A 20,658-nucleotide genomic window follows, 5' to 3' on the forward strand; every position below is an offset into this window, starting at 1 on the left:
GTGTCTGTGTCTGAGTGTCGTAACAGACATGGTGTCACCCAGAGTATTTCTATAGTAAGGTGGAACTTTCTTAGTTTCCTCCATAGAATACTTTTCTAAGGACTCCTACTTATTCGGGGAAGTACAAGGGATACCACAAACAGGTTGACTTTATTCCTGTTTCCCTGGTTTTGAGCATGTAGTCAGGAACCCACATAACCTAAGCTTTCCTGTCTTTTAGGATGGGAAAGGAGAGTAGTCACTGGTCAATTGTACTAGCTGCAAAGAGAGCATTTCTAACCAGTCCTGGATTCCTCCCAGTGGGAAGTGTGGAGAGCAGGTTCCAGATATAACTGCAGGATGACAGCACAGAGGGACATGATCTTCTCTCGTGTTCTCTATGTCTAGAGCCATTTCTGCTAGTAGGAAAATGGGGGATAAATGGTACTACAGGCCTCATCAAGAACATTTCTCAGCACTGGAGTTTTCCACTGGGGAGAAGAGGAATGATGGAGAAGGTGGACAATGAAGAATCAGTTCACTGCTCTATGCCACACCCAACACATGCAGAAGAAAGTTGGAAACATGGCAGACAGCCAGGAAACAAAGAGAACTGGCAGGGAATTTATTTCCTGCCCTTTCTTGCTTCCTGGAATGATGAAGATGTATTTAGAAGGTCCTGGAAATGAGTTTGGAAGTGGGGGTGAAGTGGAGTGGGGTGAGAATAAAGAGAACCAAAGGTCTCACCAATTCCTTGTGCTCCGCAGTGAGGCTGGAAGGTAGGGTGTCCATATATGAATCCTTTAGGGGCCTCCAGCTTAGCTGATGGGGCTCCATGTAGATCATGCCACACCTAGTTGCATAAACAGAGAATGAGGATAGGTGCTGTCTTTTTTACTGTACTATACCTCAAGCACTGAGCTAAGCCTTAATGGATTGGCAATAAATGTCATCTCGCTATGTGATCGCTCTTATCCTTTTCCCTTGGGCTTCCCCACTTAAGGTAACACAGCATCTTGAATCTTGATTTCTTCCCTTCTTATATATTTTTATAGAATTTTGTATGTTTCTGAAATTACATGTATTTATCTTTTCTTTTTGGTGCTCCTGGGGAGAGAATTCAATGCTTCACACTACCACTTGAACCACTCCTCCAAGTCCTTGTGCTTTTAGTTAATTTTTAAGATGAAGCCTTATGCTCTTGCCCCAGCTAGTCTTAGAACACAATCCTCCTACCTCCACCTCCCAAGTAGCTGAGATTACAGGCATCTGCCACTGTGTCAGACATGTAAATGTATTTTTTAGAAATTGTTTTATTGTTAGTATAAAGTTGGTGTACAGAGGAGTTATAGTCAGGTAAAGAGTGCATTTCTTTGCTCGCTTTGGCAGCACATATACTAAAATTGTAATGATACAGAGAAGATTAGCATAGCCCCTATGCAAGGATGATATGCAAATTCGTGAAGCATTCCATATTTTTTTGTTCAACCACTCTGAAAGCAGTATGGAGGTTCCTTAAAAGACTCCACATAGAGCTCCCCTATGACCCAACAATCTCACTTCCAGACATTTACCTAAATGATCACAAACAAGGCCATGTTAAAGCTACCAGCACAACCATGTTTATTGCAGCATTATTCACCATAGCTAAGATATGGAACCAACCCAGATGCCCCTAGGTAGATGAATGGATCAAGAAAATGTGCTGTATATACACAATGGAATTCTATGCTTCCATCAGAAAGAATGACACAATCCTATTTGTTAGGAAATGGAAAGGCTTGGAAAAAAATCATATTAAGTGAAGTAAGCCAGATCAAAGAAATATAGGTCCCATGGTTTCCCTTATTTGCAATAACTAATATACATCTAGGACATTCTCATCAGATGAGCAGAAAAGCTCAAAAGATATATACCATATAAGATGATGCTAAGCTAAATGAGCCTCAAGATATGAACATAGAGGTTTTTCTTTGTTGTTGTTGTTTTTAATGTACTATGTGATTTTTTGTTTCTTTTGTATGTTCTTCCCCCTATGTTATATTCCTTGTTGTCACTATATTTGATTTTGGCACCCTGCATCTTGTATATACATTTATCTATTTTGGGAAGGGGAAGGGGACACAGGACACAGGGTGACCTATTGCAACAATGATACTCACAAGACACTATATTAGAAATGATCTTTACAACTTTGTTGGGAGTTGGAGGGGGGAAAGTAGGGGAAGTAGAGGAGGGAAGGGATAGTAGGAAAAAACAAAGGAGGAGTAACAATGTTCAACAAGAAATGTATCATTGTCTTACTCATGTAACTGTAATCCTGCTGTGCAGCATCTTTACAATAAAATAAAGTAAAAATAGAGTACATTTCTTTTTGGACAATGTCACCCTTCCCTCCCTTTTTCCCAGGGTACATGTATTTTCATCTTAATTATTGTCTTTCTTGGCTATTTTTTAAACAATTTAGGAGTGGAATCATGCTATAGTTAATGTTGGACTTCCTTTTATACAAAATATTATGATTTGATCTACTATGCAGTTACTAAGATTTATCCAAACTGATGCTGCCAAGGCTGCTTATTTATTTCTTTTGCTATATATATATATATATATATATATATATATATATAGTTAGATATTTGCATTGTTATTGCAATTTATTAATTCACTCCTACTAATAGGTATTTGGGCAGTTTCCAACTGTTTGTTATTGGTCATTGTGCCAGTATGAATATTCATACTGAGGCATCATATACTTAGGAGCAGAATTGCTGGATCTTAAGGGCAAATAAAAGCTCCACTTGAGCCAATGGCATGCTCTTTTCCAAAGTGCTTGCTTGATGTGGACTTCTACCAGCAGTGTGGGTTGAAGACTGATGTTACAAGTCTAATAATGATGGGGAGATAATGGGGTGGTCTTCTAGAGCTTAATCACATTTGTGGATTTCAGAGCTTTCCCTCCTGTTTAGGGTTTGCTGGTCACACCTTCTCCCAGGTGCCAGTGCACCCTGACTTACCTGCTCACAGTGGCTGGGGAAGCCTGCTCTAGGTCTGCTGGCTCAAAGATCAGACTCATCTTGGCACTCATCTGGATAATCTCTCCACTCATTAAACATAACTGCAAGTGAAAACAGAATGGAGGGGGGGAGGGAGAATGGTGGGAATGGGGGAGGGCACAGCAGTTAAATTACATCCATCAGTGAAGGGTCTCAGTGGAGACAGAGTCAGTTTGAGTGTATACCACAAACATTTGTTGAGCATTTACCATGGTCCAGGCATGATTCTAAGTGCACAGGATAAAACAGACAAAAATATCCTTTTCTTAGGGGTCTACATTCTGCTGGAGAAGATTGATGATAATCAAAATACATAGTATAGAAAAAAATTCTCAGGAGAGAAGCAAAAAAGGGGGTGATGAAGAGGGCTTAGTCATGGCTAAATGAATTATATTTTTAGATAGTAAGGAAGAGAAATCACAAGGTTGCAATCTTAAGTGAAGAACTGAGAAAAAAGTTACCAGCTCCAATGAAGCTTCTTAGTCCCTTCTTGTTTTTAACATAAAAGTTAAGTGTACATCTTCATCTTGTCATATTTACTCAAGTCAAAGATGCAATTTTTAACTTCTCACATGGACTAATCAATGGTGACAAAACACTCTCTAAATCCTGTTTAGAGCTGAATAGAAGACCACTAGAAATCCTACTGTTTGAAAGGCACTAAATTTTGGTGGGTGTACCGGTACTGGGGCATGAACTCAGGGCTTTAGTCTCTTCACTCATCTTTTTCACTCAAGTCTGGCACTCTCCACTTCTGGCTTTTGCTGTTAACTGTTTGTCTATCTGGGCTGGGTTCAAACTATGATCCTCAGTCTCCTAAGTAGCTAGTATTACAGACCTGAGCCATCCAAGACCAGTGGAAACTATGGTTGTCAACATATTACAGAACCTGAAAATCATAGGTGAATCTTAGAATATGTACTTAGAACACCTGTCATTTGCCAACATGGGCTCAAGAGAAAAAGTTAAGTTCTAATAAGACAAAGCTAGGGCCCTAACCCCTCTGAGGAGAGAAAATACCACAGATTCCTACTGATCATCTTAATTGTGACTACAACATTCCCTGCATGTTACCTGATCCATGTCTCTGTATACATACCTAGATAAGGTCCACAACCACCAAATTCTGCCATCTCTAAATATCAATAGCTTGACTATAGTTCCACTTCTTATACCACAAGAACAACAATTAAGAAACTCCTTAATTGTGACTTTCTTTATATTACGAAACTCAAAACCAGTTAGCACATTCATTTATATAGTCCATATCATGTAATATTATCTGTTTCTATTTTTCTATCCTATATAATCAAAATTATGCATAGAGTGTAAGTAATATATGTGTATAATTTGGGTAAGTAGTCTTCATTGGGAGACTTCTATTGTTAAATATGACTCTCACTTAGGCTTGTGACACTTAAACAGTTTGAGAACAACATGTTGATTTGATGGTGATATATATTTCAGTGATACTGTTGTACAGTTCTGGGTATATTTCAGATACTATATATAAGCAGTTTGCAAATATTAATTCATCTAATCTTCTGAACAACATTCTGAGGTAGATCTTGTCCTCATTTTATAGGTGATAGATTTGAGGCACTGAGAAACTAAATAGCTTCTGATGTTACATAGCTGGCAATGGAAGAGCCAGTCTTTGAACCTAACTGCCTGGCTCAAGGCCAAATTCTTTAGTGTTACTATTTTTACTGTGGCAGAATGTATTTTCCAAAGAGTACTGCAATAATGTTCCAAAATCTATTCTCATTCCACATGCAGGTTTATAATGTGACTTTCTCCATTTCCATCAAGAGATAGAGTCTATTTCTCTACTTCTTTGAATCCAGACAAGTCCTGTGACACGTGTGTGTGTGTGTGTGTGTGTGTGTGTGTGTGCGTGTAATCAATACTGGGGCTTAAACTCTGGGCCTGGGAGCTATTCCTTAGATTTTTCACTCACATCTGATGCCCTACCACTTGAGCCAAACCTCTATTTCTGGTTTTTAATGGTTAATAGGAGGTAAGTGTCTCAAACTTTCCTGCCTGGGCTAACTTCAAAATGTTAAATATCGGGTCTCAGTCTCCTGAGTAGCTAAGATTACAGACATGAACTACCAGTGCCCAGAAAGTCCTTAAATATTGAATGAAAAAGTCATCTTGGCTGTATATACTCTAGTTCTAGTGAAATCACAAGAACTAGAAACCAATTGGCCAGCTGAAGTCTTTCAAAATTCCCCACCCCCCAAAGTCATAAGAAAAAATAGTTATTTTAAGCCATTATTAGACCCTAGATAGTTATTGACTATAAATACAAACAGCAATACTGTTGAGAAATTTGCTCAAAGTGTAATAAATGCATGTCTTCTATTGTTTTCTTCTATTGTTTTGATGATTGACTTCAATATGAGTTTATACCCCACACATGAACAAGTAATAGACCCTGTAGCTACCTTTTTATTATCATCCAGAACAGTGTTCATGTTTTCAATCCAAACAGCATCCACTGGCCCATCAAAGATAATCCATTTGCGGTCATCAGACATAGAAGATGCTTGTTCTCGGAAAGCATTGGCTAGGACACCATCTGTCCACTCATGACTCACTGGGTCAAAGCACCCGTACAGCTGTCCCATTGTGATGGCTTTGGGGTTGATGATCTTGTACTCCACACCAAATTCCTCCATCTTGTTGGCTGGAGAAGAAGGTCCAACATCAATTAAAAGGCTCTGGTAAGACCAGACCTTAGAAAAAATAATGCTACCTCAAACTCGAACCAGCATTGATAAATATGCAACCCAAGGAGAGTTCTTGTTTGTTTATTTATTCCTTCAATCCTGGAAACTGAACTCAAGTACTTCACACATGGTAAGCAGATGCTTTACCATTTGAGCCATGGCCCCACCCTTTTGGGCATTTTTGTTTTTGGGGTGTGTGTGTGTGTGTGTGTGTGTGCTCGCGCACGCGAGTGCATGTGTGTGTACTGGGGGTGATCCCTTAGATTTTTTACACAAGGCTAATGCTTGAGCCTTAGCACCACTTCTGGTTTTGGTGGTTAATTGAGATAAGAATCTCAGAGACTTTCCTGCCAGGGTTGGCTTCAAACCTCAATCCTTAGAGTTTATCTTCCTGAATAGCTAAAGCTTACAGGCATGAGCTTCTAGTGTCTGGCTATGAAGATTGTTCTGTTTTGGGCAGGGCTTCACACTTTCTTTGGCTTTCTTTCTCCAGGCTAACACTCTAGCACTTGAACCATACCTCTACTTCCCATCTTTTTGTATTTGAGACAGAGTGTCACTGCTGACTTTGCTTGGGCTGGCTTTGTCCAAGTTAGTCTCCACCCCCTTAGTAGACAAGATTAGAGGAGTGATTATCATGCCTGGTCCAAGAACAGTTTTTATAAACTGTGAGCTCAGTTCTTTCATAGATTTTAAATTTAAATACATTATTAATGGTTGGGTTACCATAGCCATTAGTTTCACAGTACACTTTATTTTGAGTCTTGTTTCAAATGTGCTGATCAGATCCAAGACTAATGCAATTGGGCTGGGCCTAACAGAACTTAAGCATTGAAGAAGAGAGTCACTATTTTATCATCTCTCTTAGTCTGCCTTGCTGTCATAGTCCCTAACTACCTTGGCATTGGCTAGTAATCTGGAAAATAATGGTTACATTTTTCTATCTGATGGCTAATTTAGCCCTGAAAGCTTTTCCTCAACTGCTCAATAAGTGTCATTTGTCCCCTGAAAAATACACATACTATTTTAGTAACAGCACCAAACTGGAATATTTAGGCTAAATGGTTGGTGTAGTATATATATTTAATAACAGAAAATAATGACATTTTAAAATCATCCTTCAAAGTAAGAGAAAGTTGGAGTGCTTGGGTCATGTCCAAAAACAAACAAACAAAAAAACAAAAAACTACTTCTACAGAATCGTACAAAGACACTGTAGTAGCATCCTTCTTATGCTTTTAGCGTCTTTCTTTTTTTGTGATACTGGAATTTGATCTCAGGGCCTTATACTTGCTAGGCAGATACTCTGCCACTTGAGCCACACACCCATCTACCATCCCTTCTTATTTTTTTTTTAAATTCATGCTTTAGTCATAGTCATAACCCCCTCCCCTCAGAGCTGGCCTTGGATTATAATCCTTATACCTATGCCTCCCACATAGCTGAAGTTAAGGGGCACACAACTGTGTCTGGCTGATTTGTTGAGATGAAGTCTTGCTTATCTTTTGTCTAGGCTGGCCCTAAACTATAATCGTCTCAATCTCAACTTTCTAAATAGCTGAAATTACAGTCATGAACTACCTAGCCCAGCCAACTCCTGTAGTCTCTTAAAATGCATTCACATAAACTGGATGCCAGTGGCTCATGCCTGTAATCCTAGCTACTCAAGAGGCTGAGATGTGAGGATTGCAGTGTGAAGCCAGACCTGAAAGGCAAGTATATGAAACTCTTATCTCCACTAAACTACTAAAAAAAAGCTGGAAGTGGCACTCTGGCTCAAGTGGTAGAGCACTAGCTTTGAGCAAAAGCAACTCAGGAACAGCACCCAGGCCCTGAGTTCAAGCCCCAAAACTGTCACAAAAAAAGAAAAATATTCATATGCTCTAATTGTCATTGTAATCAAAACTTGAATGCCCAAATGAGGCTCTTGGTCCTCAACACGAAAATCTCAAAGAGTTCTAACAGCAACTTTATCAGTGAAAGGGTCCATCACATCCATGCCAGGAGACCACACAGAGGCAGGCAGGCACAGGAGAAAGATTATTACAAGGTTTATTAGAGGAGCCATATTTCTCCCAGAAAGAGAGCACATGGTGACCTCCACTATCTAGGTAGCAGCAGGATCTCCGGGTTAAGAAGTGAAGTATCTAGGAGTTCAGGTGGGTCTGGGTGGAGAGAGGGAGGGGCCAGCTGTGTGAAGGGAACTCCAGGGCAGGGAGAAGCTCAGGTTTGGGTAGAGATGAGGACCAAGGGTGGGCATAAGGCTTACAATCATCAAATGTCATTAGGAAGCAATTTTAAATGAAATACTGGACTTGAAGAAGTAAATATGTAAAAATATATCTAACATAGCACTGCAATTCAAAACCACAGGCTTGTAATTTATACCAAAACAAACAAAATGTCTGCCTGTTTCCCTGGCAGTCAAAGTAGCTTCCATTTACTGAGTAGGTGCAAGTGCTAGGGAATTTACCTGTATAATTTCATTTATATAGGTATAGTTCTCACAATCATCCCATTTTAGAGTTGAGAAAAATGGAAGATAAGGGAGGTTTAGTCATTTACTCAACTCAAGTCTCACTAAGAGGAACTCTTCACTGGGAGCCAGTCACTCATACCTGCTACCCTAGCTACTCAGGAGACTGAGATCTGTTGATTGAAAGCCAGCCCAGAAAGTCTATGAGATTCTTTTTTTTTCATTTTTTTTAAATTTAATTTTATTTTATTTGTGAACATACTGTACAGAGGGGTTACAATTGCATGGGCAGGATAATGCGTACAGTTCTTACCAAACATTGCAGCCTCCTCCTTTGTTTACCCTTCCCATCCCTTCCCAGCCTCCCCCCTCCCCCCCATCCCAATCCTTCTCCTTCCCCCCTCCCCCCACTCCCTTCCCCCCCACCCTATGAGATTCTTATCTCCATTTAACCACCAAGAAGATGGAAGCTGAAGTGTGGATCAAAGGGGTAAAGTGCTAGCCTGGAGCAAAAAAGCTATGAGACTGCCCAGGCCATGAATTCAAGCCCTAGTACTGGCACCAAAAACAAAAATGTATGAACTCTTATTCTCTACCTTAAAAGGAAGGAAGAAGGAAAGAAGGAAGGAAGGAGGAAAAGTTGGAAAGGAAAGAAATGGAAAAGAAAGAAAAGGGAAGAATGGATGTCAAGAATAAAAGTAAAAGAAAAGAAACAATGTGATGGTTTAGATTTGCTTTTGGACTAATTTTGTTTAAGCCAGTGACAGGAGTTTCTCTCTTATTGGAAAGCAATTGTATGAACCACATTCAACATTTATAGAATATTTCTCCAGTTTTTATAATATGACCATAAAGTCCCTTGTTAGAAGCCACACTCCATCACTGTTTATTTGCTATGTGCCACATTTTACTGTCTCTGACAATCAGAACCCAGGGCTAGCAAAACACAGCTTTGATATTATCTTCCTGAAGCCAGCCAATGATTAGGGATTCCTAACCTCAACCCAAGCCAGGGATATGAGCTTACCTGCATGCAAATCACCCAAAGCTGCAGCCAACACTTTATAAGCAGAGGTCTTGCCACCCATGGGGTCTCCAACAATCATAAAGCCATGTCTTACCAGCATCATTTCATAGATCTGGGATGAGAAATCATACAAGAAATTAGCAGTTAGACACTAGTGTTCAGACCTATAACCCAAGAGGGTGAGGATTGATTTGTGGTTAGAAGCCAGCTTGGGCAGGAAAGTCCATGAGATTTGTATCTCCAGTTAAACACCAAAAAAGCTGGAAGTGGAACCACAGTTCAGAGGACAGAACTCCAGTCTTGAGCTAAAAAGCTAAGGGATGGAGTGGCACTGTAGCTCAAGTGGTAGAGCACTAGCCTTGAACTGAAGAGTTGGGGGACAGTGCTCAGGCCCAGAGTTCAAGTCCCACGACTGACCAAAAAAAAAAAAAAAACTAAGGGATAGTATATCCAGGCCCTAAGTTCAAGTACCAGTACCGGTGAATGTGCTTGAGCTTTAAAAAGTTCCCCTCTGGGTGTCAGTCACTCATGTACGTAATCCTATGAGACTCTTATCTCAAATTAACCTCTCAAAATCTGAAAGTGGCACTGTGGCTCAAGTGGTAGACCACTAGCTTGAGCACAAAGAGGCTCAGGGATAGCACCAGCACTGAGTCCAAAGCCCCACAACCAACACCCCCCCCCCCAATAAAAAAGCTCCCCACACTTCATTAAAGTTGATGAAGAATGAGGAGTGGAAAGGAGTTTCTTACAGTCACTAGTGAGTCACTTTTGTAGCTACTATTTATCTATCTTTTGGATAAATGAATATATATGTGTCCTAGATTGCTTAAGGGATGCTATGTGCTTAACATCAAATGATTATCCAAATATTTAATCTATTCAGATCTCATTACCCACCTTTTATAGATGAGAAGACTGACTGAGCCCAAGAGAAGTTAAGCAACTCCTCCCCCAAGCTTTCAGTGATGGAACTAGGATTTGATCAAAGGGCTGTCTAACTTCAATATTTCAAATCTGTTCATTATATCATTGGCAGGAAGGAAGGAAGGAAGGGAGGGAGAGAGGGAGGGAGGGAACATCCGACGTGGATGGCTCATGCCTGTAATCCCAGCTACTCAGGAGACTGGGACCTGAGTATTGCAGTTCAAAGCCAGCCTAAGCAGGAAAGTTTGCTTTAATAAACTACTAAAAAAGCACCAAAAGTGAAGGTGTAGTTCAAGTGGTACAGTGCTAGCCTAGAGCACAAAGCTCAGGGACAGTGCCCAAGGCCTGAGTTCAAGCCCCAGGACAGGCCCCCACAAAAAACAGAACTTCACTAATATTTGTACATATGTATAGGGAATAGTATGATATACAATGTGAAATAATTAAGACTAGATAATTAGTATTACTCTATCCTCAATCATTGGTCATTTCCATTACCTCCTAGAGCTAAAGATTAGAATGATGGTCACACAGGCTAAGAAGCATAGGGAGAATGGGATAGAGATAGGATCATTGTTACTGAAAGACAGATAGGAAAAATTACTTGTCTTGTCCTATACCTGAGTAGAACAACTATAGAATAACTCTGTGTAAACTGATCATATATGCCATTTATTTTAAAGAAGAAAAGGAAATGGTGATCACTTTAACAACCTGTATTCCTATTGGAAAGTTCCATTGTAGAGTATTGACTTCTATTCTGCTTTAATTGGAATCTCTGTAGATGAAAACATGCTTTCTGCACTATGGAGGTTCATCAAAAGACAAAACATAGAGCTCCCTTATGACCCAGCAATCCCACTTTTGGGCATTTACCCAAATGATCACAAACAAGGTCATACCAAAGCTACCAGCACAACCATGTTTATTGCAGCATTATTTACCATAGCTAAGGTATAGAACCAACCCAGATGCCCCTCAGTGGATGAATGGATCAAGAAAATGTGAGATATATATCTATATATGGCATATAGATAGATAGATAGATAGATAATGGAATTCTATGCTTCCGTCAGAAAGAATGGCATTGCCTCATTTGTTAGGAAATGGAAAGACTTGGAAAAATTATATTGAATGAAGTAAGCCAGGCCCAAAGAAACATAGGTCCCATGGTTTCCCTTGTTTGCAGTGACTAGTACATGTCTAGGACAAGCAGAGAAGGTCAAAGGCAATATACATACGACCACATGAAATAATGTTAAGCAAAATGTACCCCCAAGACAGGGACACAAGAGGTTTTGGGGTTTTTTTCTTGCTTGCTAGTATTTTTAATGTATTTACAATGCACTATGTGATTCTTTTGTTTCTTTTGTAGGTTCTTCCCCCATTGTATAACCCCTGTTTTCACTGGATTTGATGCCTGTGTTCTGCATCTTGTATACACATTTTTGTAATTTGAGGAGGGAAAGGAATATTGCAGAATGCTTAAATGGAGATGCAGGCTGACACATTGTAATGACAAGACGTACAGAACACTATATTGAAAATGAACATTACAATGTGTGGGGGGGCAGGACAAGTTGGGGAGGCAGGGAGGGAAGTGATGGTAAGGGGAAAATAAAGGAGGAGGTAACAATGCTTGCTATGAAATGTACTCATTGCCCTACTCATGTAACTGTAACCCCTCTGTACAACATTTTTTTGGAGGGGATCCAATCGTGGGACCTGAACTCTGGGCCTGGGTGCTGTCCCTCAGCTCTTCAGCTCAAGGCTAGCACTCTACCACTTGAGCCACAGTGCTATTTCCAGCTTTTTTCTTTTTGCTTATGTGGTTCTGAGGAATCGAACCCAGGCCCTCATGCGTGCAAGGCAAGCCCTCTACCACTGAGCCACCTTCCCAGCCTCTGTACAACATTTTTACAATAAAAAATTACAATAAAAAAAGAAAACATGCTTTCTGAGTCAGGCACCATGCTGTAAGACACAATGACACCTGGGTGCATGTGGCTTATGCATGTAATCTTAGCTACTCAAGAGGCTGAGATATGTGGATCTTGGGTTAGTCAAACCTAAGATACTCATCTACAAGTAGCCACCAAAAAGCTAGATGTGGATCTGTGGCTCAAGTGGTAGAGCATTAACCTTGAGCACAAAAGCTCAGTGACAGCGCCAAGCCCTGAGTTCAGGCCCCCAGGACTGGTACCAAAAAAAAAAAAAGATACAATGTCATTCTAACCTCTATTCTTAAGACTTAGCAGCTAAGTGAGAGCCTATTTCTTGAATTTCCTGATTGTTCCTATGGGTGACAAGTAGGCCATTGTAGTCAAAACACTTGTATTTGTATGAGATTTTATGTTTTTTTCTGTTTTCTTCCTTGACTATTGGTCCCTCAGAGAAAAGGGAAGTTTGAAACTTTTTATTTTGAAGATCAAGTTCTCATTGCTCTTTGAGATGAGTCTTAACTGAAGATAATAGCAATGGAGTTGCAGGGGAGAGCAGGAATCTCATTCAGTAAGCATCTTTTAAGCACCTACTTTGGGCCAGAAATTGCTTTAGATGATCCAGACATGTGTGTGTGTGTGTGTGTGTGTGTGTGTGTGTGTGTGTGTGTGTGTGTAATTAAATATATAAGAGGACAGATAGTTTCTGACACCTTAGTTTGAAAACATTACCTTATTTCTGAAAATCAGTGCTAAGCTTTATAAAAGTTCATCTAAATGTCTGCAACTTCCTTTGAAATATTATCATAAAGATAGATAAATGAAAGGAGGTGGATGGATGGGTGAATTGATGGAAGAATGGGTAAGTGATAAAGCAAGTATTATAACATATTAATGATGCAGTCTAGGTCTAGGGCATGGAAGTTCTCTTTATAATTCTACCTGTTAAAGATATTCCATGACAAAGTATTGGAAACAAAAGCTCATTCTTAAAGGGTAGCTCACCTGAATATTCCAAGTGAAATATGTTTTGCTTTGTTTTTTAAAGCAGCTCATTTGGTTATATACTAGGGAAAAAATAATTATTTTTACCATAGGTCAATCTGAATTCAGAATTCAAAGACACAGGTTCTACCTTAGCGCGTTTTCCCATTAATAATGTGACTTTGGGACATGGTAATGCTTATAAGGCAGATTATGACTAAGTGGGTGGGGAAGATATAGCATCCATCACTATATCTGGCACTTTTCTATACCTCTGAAGAACTAAATTTCTCTGGGGAAGGTTTTGCTCTTTCCCTTTTATAGATGAGGAAACTGAGGCTCAATGGGGTGAAATAATTTGTCCTAAATCTCACAGCAGGATCTGATCGGAGACTTGAGCCTATGTCTGTATTAATCCCATTTGTGTTCCCTCTCTGGACTTTATAAAGGATGAACCTGATGGTATTTAAGGCATCTTGTTATTGTGGCCTATAATTTTGCAGAGAAAGTGCATTTGAGGTCTATTGCATTCAATTTATCATTGAAAACAATCTAAGAGAGGGAATCCTGAGATTAGAAGGAAGCTTTTGGTGCATTTCTAGAATCGGGTCTATCTATAGAGACATTTGTGATTTTCCTGCCCATAATCTGCCTGTCATTTACTGAACCCTAACTTTCCCTGAGGAGATATCACCTTCAGATCAGTTGACATGACTTGGGCAGGGTTATCTCCACCTATGCTTGGTTACAGTCCAGTTCCAATCTAAGTGATCATATGACTTTACCAGAATCATCTAAAAATGTTGAACTTTAATTCCAAGTACAACAGTTGGCCAAGTGGTCTGTTAACTTTCTTTCCATGTTGTAAGTCCTGCTCCTGTCTACCCTAAATCCTTCTAGTTCCTACTTCCTATAGGCAGTAGAACAGGTACATCTCAAGTGGGTGCAAGGAACTAACCTGGATAATTTTTCCAATAAACCAAGGTACTGGCTGAAGTCCCATCTTTTTGGAGTTGATATCCAGGGCTTCCAGAAAAACTTCATAGTCTGGCTGTGGAAGAACAACTCCAGGAAACAAATCTGAGATAATCCCCTGTTGGCAAAGGTCAAGAGAAGGTGGGAAGGATGAAGTATCAGATATGTGATTCTCAACATTTTCCTAAAATGAGATCTATAGACAAACGAAATGTTTGAAAACTCTCAAAGCTCATTTTCCCCTTGCACCAAAAACTCAAATGTCAACTGTTAATCATAATTTCCCTCTCCAAAAATTTAAAACAGTAAATATTTAATGTCTGTGGTACTGTTTTTGTGCTTGGGATGACTAAGATAATCATGATTTCTGTCTTGATGGAATCACATTTAATTACATTAAATAAACACAACTACCTAAACCCAACAGCAAATCTTTTTTTTTAACTGTTTTTTTTTGTTACTGGGTATCAAAAACAGGACATTGTACTTGATAGGCAAGTGCTTTGCCACTGAGCTACATCCTAGCCCTCCAACAGCAAATCTTATCCTATTACAGAAATCATTTTTGTCAGGCATCCGTGCTTACTCCTGTAATCCTAGCTACTCAGGAGATCTGAGTATTAAGATTCAAAGTAAAAAAAAAAAAGATTCAAAGTCAGCCAAGGCAGAAAAGTCTGCAAAACTCTGATCTCCAAGTAACCAGCAAAAAGCTAGAAATGGGGAGGTATGGTTCAAGTGGTAGAACGCCAGCTTTGAGTAGAGGAGAGTGAGGCCCAGAGTTCAAGATGCAGTATTCGCACAAGAAAAGAAAAAGAAAAAAAATTAATTAAAACTAGGAACTAGACAGGAATATTTGCTATCAAGATTATTACTTAATGGGCTAGGAATGTGGCTTAGCAGTAAAGTGCTTGCCTAGCATGCACAAAGCCCTGGGTTCCATTCCTCAGTACCACATAGACAGAAAAAGGCAGAAGTGGCACTGTGGCTCAGGCCATGAAGCATTAGGGACAGTGCTCAGGCCCTGAGTCCAAGCCCCAGGATTGGCAAATATATATATATGCATATATATACATATATATCTATATCTTAGCAACAGGGGACCAAGAAGATGGCATTTGGGCTGGTATGAGACAGAGTATAAGAGGACTGCAGATGTGGAGTAAGGTGCCAAAGAAATTGAGCCTGGGTCCTTCACCAATGTCCTAAATCCCTGCATACCTGAAACAGAGGGACATCTTGAGCTAAGAACTTGGCTAGGTTGACATCGAGCAAGGCACGGAGCAGTAAAACACTTTCATCTTCCTTTGGATATTTGAGCTTTAGGTTGCCTGCAGCTGTGAGCACAGACTTGACGGCCCGCATGCCATAGTCGTAGTGATGCTGGGAGGAGAGTTGTTCTGAGCACAGACGATAGGTTGCAACAATCTTCTGGGCAAGACTGGGAAGACAAAGACATGTCTGCAGATTCTGATCTCTGCCTCTTCAGAAAGTAGGCTTGCCCATGGACTTGATGGGGTGGCCCCAACATTGAAGTCCTTAGCCAAATTGAGCGAAGGATACATAATTGTCGTTCAAGATTAAAGCCTATGTATAACATGTAATGTACATGAAGTTACAAGTACATGTTAATGTACATGAAAGTTACTTTCATATATATGCATTAATGAATGTGGACACATTAATATAAGTATCTTAGCAAGGGACACTTCCAAGCCATCCCTTGAGTAGCAATGTTTCTGATCATAAACTTCTATCTGGACCTCCAGTGAGTGAAAATAACCATTGCTCATGCTAACCCTTTGGGAATTGGGTATTAGAGTTTCCATAACCAATATACTTATGCACACCCCCTTTTTGGAGATCCCTTTGATCAAACTGATTCATTTAAAAAAAAACAACAAGACTTTGTATTGCTTACTAGCTCCCAGAACAGAGCTGAGTATAAGACAGGTGGCTCAATAAAGAATTGCTAATTGAAGTCAGGCAAGGGTGTCTCGTGCCTATAATCCTATCTACTCAGGAGGCTAGAATCTGAGATTCATGGTTCAAAGCCAGTTTGGGCAAGAACTCTTATCTCCAATAAACTACCACAAGAACCAAAAGTGGGGCTGTGGCTCAAGAGGTAGACCACTAGCTTTGAGCAAAAGAAGCTTAAAGACAGTGCCCAGGCCCTGAGTCCCAGGACCAGCACACACACACACACACACACACACACACACACACACACACAAGTTGCTAACTGAATAGATGAGTGAATTTAATGAAAAATTAATATCACCTACATTTCCACCGTTAAAAAAAACAATACACATGATGTCTTAGCCTAGGAAGGGTGAACATTCTATTTCTGTAGCCCCTCAGATTACAAACAAGGACAACCACATCAACCACATAGTTACCATGGAGATACCTGATATGACCAAAAAAAATTAGTAGGTTACAGAAAAGACAATGTGAAAGACAAACATTAAAATTCAGAAAGGCTTAATGTAAGCCATCCTACAACAATTATTCACAAGTCTTGTATGTGTTATATGTATATACAAACATACGCTTAAAGATATGATGTATATATATGTGTGTATGTGATGTGCCTTAGAAAACCAATATTCAAATAGGAAATAACCCAGTTGATCGATAAAAAATTTTATTGAATTTTTAAGTTACTTAAATAATATTAAAATTATTTCTTCAACTGTGGTATCATTTCATATATACTATAGTTTTTCCTTAGATCACTTAATAAAGTTGACATAGATTACTAAAGTAAGGGGTGGAGATGATATGAGTAGCTACTTTAATAGTGAGAGAAGAGGCTATTTCTTGCCAATGGGCCAATTCCTAGTCAGGAATGAGATCAGGACCAAAGCCAGGGCTATATGTTCTCAGATTAGCCAGTGAGAGGAAGCAAGTTTGTTACGTTTTCTCTCTTCTTCTAACTCACATTGAATTCATTACACAAAAAGCCACTCCTTACGAGCATTTCATAACACACAAACTGGAAAACTAATGCAATGTACCTCCTCGAGTCCAGAAACCCCATAGAATACAAGGAGATTTCTCCAATAAGAGCATAATCTGGCACCATCATAGCCACCGTCCGGAATAAAGCCTGGAAAAGAAATAACTGATCAGAATCTGAATACATACAGGGAATACTTTGAGGATGAACATCTACAAAGGCAAAGGGAAGTACTATGACCATTCAGGTTATTCTAGTCAAAGAAAGGAGAGCAGAGACTATCTTCAATGGACAGACAACCTGCCCACTGGCTTGTCCAGGTACATGATAGTATATCAGATCTTTTGATAGCTCTCTGGAAGGGCCTAAGTGCTGGTATTCCAATAACACCCCATTCTATGAAAAACAAGGATATTTCATGGGATTGAACAACTGTTGGAGCTTCCAAGTTCACAAGAAGTCATTTAGGAATGCATGAGAAGAATCCTAAAGTCAGGTAGATCACACTTTGAGTTCTTGTTCAGCAGCTGACTAGCTGTAGGCAAGTTACATAACCCCTCTAAATCTCAGTCCTTTCATTTCAAAGTAACAGATGAACATGGTCACAGAATTACCATTAGAACAAATGATATAATGGAAGTGAAGTATATCTTGAGTACTCAATAATCATAAGCTATTAAGCTATTGTATTGTTAGATTTTAGAGGTCAAGTGGCTTGCCAGAGTTATACAGCCAGAATTCACTATTTCACACATCCTGTGTCTCATGAAAGTCACTTGTGCAGATCTAACATGGCTACTGGCTGAGACAAATGCAAAGGGGTGCTTACAATAATTGGGTTGTTAAAAAATGAGAAATGGCCAAGCCCCAGTGGTGCATGCCTCTAATCCTAGCTACCCAGGTGGCTGAGGTCTGAGAATTATGGTTCAAAGCCAGCCCAAGCAGGAAAGTCTGTGAGATTCTTATCTCCAATTAACCACCAAAAATCCAGAAGTGGAGCTGTGGCTCAAATGGCAGAATGGCTGGGCACCAGTGGCTTACACTTGTAATCCTAGCTACTCAAGGAGACTTGAAATCTGAGGATTCTGGTTCAAAGCCAGCCTGGGCAGGAATCTCCATGAGACTCTTATCTCCAATTCACACACACACACAAAAGCTGGAAAGAGCTGTGGCTTTAGTGGCAGAGCACTAACCTTGGGCTGAAAAAGCTCAGGGACAGTGTTGGGGCCCTGAGTTCAAGCACAGGACCAGCCAAAATAAAAAAAGGCAGAGTGCTAGCCTTGAGCAAACAAGTTCTGGGAAAGTGCTCAAGGCCCTGACTTCAAGTCCTGGGACCTACTTGAAACAGAGAGAGAGAAATTTGGGGGGCAGGGAGAAAGGGATCTAAATTCTACTTTGGTACTTGCTGGCCTATGCTGACCTATAGGAAAGGAACACTTCATGGATTTCCTTAACTGTCCTATTTTTAGATAAAAGTCTATGTGAATGAGATTCCAATGCACTAATCATAGTGCATGTCTAGCAGGCAGAGAATCATATGCTAGTCGGTGGATAGAGGGGTGGCTGTGTCTCCTATTGCTTCCACCCAAAGGGATGGAGCAATATAGTAGCATTGAATCTATAAAGGACATGTGTGGAAGTCTCTCTTTCCAGCTAGGTGGCAGATGCTCTCCTATAAAAGACCTGGCCACTCTCTTGTATTTTTGCCTTCAATGAAAGCAGCATGCTAAGGCTATCTAGACCCATCTGCCTCTGAAGGTCTGGAAACTACTTCATTTTAATTAGCTTCATAGGCTCAGTCCTATGCATTGGAATTTGATGTTATTTTGTATATAGATTTACTTTATATGTCTAGAGTACTTTTTCTTTTATTAAACCAAGATCTTAAAAAAATCAGATTTCATAAAACAAACCCAACTTCTAGCTACTTCTGGAAAGAAAATGAGGCCCAACATCTTGTTTACCAGTAGTAGGTTGGACCTAAAAGGTGGCTGTTGCTTCTTGATGGCCCATTCACCTGAGTCCCTACTGTGCCTAAGTTGCTTCTTTGATTTATATCACCAGTCAGCTCCCTGTTAGCAGTAGAAATGGTGACTTTTTATTGCTGTGATTGTGCTGGAACTGGAGCTTGAACTCAGGGCCTGTATGCAATCCTTTAATTTTTTGCTCACCACTTGATCTGCAACACCATTTTCTGTTTTCTGCTGGTTAGTCAGAGATAAGAGTCTCATGGACTTTCCTGATAGGGCTGGCTTAGATCTTAGCCTCCTGAGTATCTAGGATAATAGGCATGAACCACCAGCACTAGTGAAATGGTGGTTTTAATTCTAGTGTTCATTGTTTCCTGTTTGCCATTGGTCATTAAGTATGTATTCATCCTTCTCCAGGAGACCCTGTTGGGTAGCTGTGTTCTGGGACCAAGATTTTACTACCATTAACATTCTACTATCCCTTCTTACAACTAAAAAAAATATAAAACAAAAAAAATGCCTCCTGTTACTGTTGCAATTCTCTATGAGATCTTCTGATGCACACTTCCAGAAAGTTCTATATTATAAAGTATCCATGCTATATAAAATTCAAGATCATGCTTACCTTGAGGTTATCTGGCAGCTCAGCCCTGCCAGCATATCCAGGGTTCATGGTGATGAAGACAGCACAAGTTGGGTTCAGAGAGAGCTCAGTGCCTTCAAAGATGAAGGTCTTCAGCTTCCGGATAATGGCTTGTTGAATGCTAAGGATCTGCTGGGCTACCACAGACAGCACTTCTACCTGTGGTGAGAGGGCCTGGCTGATGGAAATTCTACATGGGTCCCCCTAACTTAGCAAAAAAAGAACCCATCACCTGCCTGGTGCCAATGACTCACACCTGCCATCTTAGCCTCACGAGGTTGAGATCTGAGGATTGTGGTTCAAAATCAGTCTGAGTAGACCTGTGAGATTCTTATCTCCATTTAACACCAAAAAGCTGGAATTGGAAGCATGGCTCAAGTGGTAGTTGACCAGCCTTGAACAAAACAGCTAAATGACAGTACTCAGGTCTGGAGTTCACATCTCACAAAAAATAAATAAAAATAAAACAAAAATCCCATCACCTGAAAACCAGTCACATACTCAAAATGGAAGCATGGTTTGGGGTTTGGCAAAGAAAAGGAAAACTGGTCTGCAAGTGTGTGTGTGTGTATGTGTGTGTGTGTGTGTGTGTGTGTGTGTGTGTATTATACAGTAGTTTTTGTTTCAGCACCACGGCTGGCACTGAAGAAGTATTCAGTGTTTACTGCTTCAATTGATATGTTTACATGATCACCCACACTTTTGTGATGTGTCCTTTGATGATTACTGTGGTATCATAGACTGCTGTCATATTCTATTTGTTTCATTTAATTTGTGTGTGCGATTTGTACTTAGCACCTCCTGTTCTTGGGTTTTGGTGGGGGTTTTTTCTCAAGGATGATGCTCTACCACTTGAGCCACACTTTGATTTCTGGCTTTTTGCTGGTTAATTAGGGATAGGAATCTCTTAGACTTTTCTTCCTGAAATGGCTTCAAATTACAGTCCTCATGTCTCAGCCTTCTGAGTAGCTAAGATTATAGGTG

General features: G+C 40.0%; 1 protein-coding gene across 1 annotated transcript in view; it reads right to left on the reverse strand.

The window, feature by feature from the left end:
* Positions 1–20,658, reverse strand: part of Dnah3 (dynein, axonemal, heavy chain 3) — a 209,322-nt gene that overhangs the window by 84,292 nt on the left and 104,372 nt on the right. The window contains exons 31-38 of the mRNA XM_013011154.1: positions 19,657–19,833; positions 17,120–17,211; positions 15,318–15,537; positions 14,083–14,217; positions 9,274–9,385; positions 5,486–5,727; positions 2,997–3,097; positions 727–832 (exon numbers count right to left, since the gene is read on the reverse strand). Of these exons, the coding sequence (XP_012866608.1) occupies positions 727–832; positions 2,997–3,097; positions 5,486–5,727; positions 9,274–9,385; positions 14,083–14,217; positions 15,318–15,537; positions 17,120–17,211; positions 19,657–19,833 (1,185 nt within the window). The remainder of the gene's footprint in view (positions 1–726; positions 833–2,996; positions 3,098–5,485; positions 5,728–9,273; positions 9,386–14,082; positions 14,218–15,317; positions 15,538–17,119; positions 17,212–19,656; positions 19,834–20,658) is intronic.

Source organism: Dipodomys ordii, unplaced genomic scaffold, assembly GCF_000151885.1.
Source record: "Dipodomys ordii isolate 6190 unplaced genomic scaffold, Dord_2.0 Scaffold14, whole genome shotgun sequence".
NCBI classification, from domain to species: Eukaryota; Metazoa; Chordata; class Mammalia; order Rodentia; family Heteromyidae; genus Dipodomys; species Dipodomys ordii.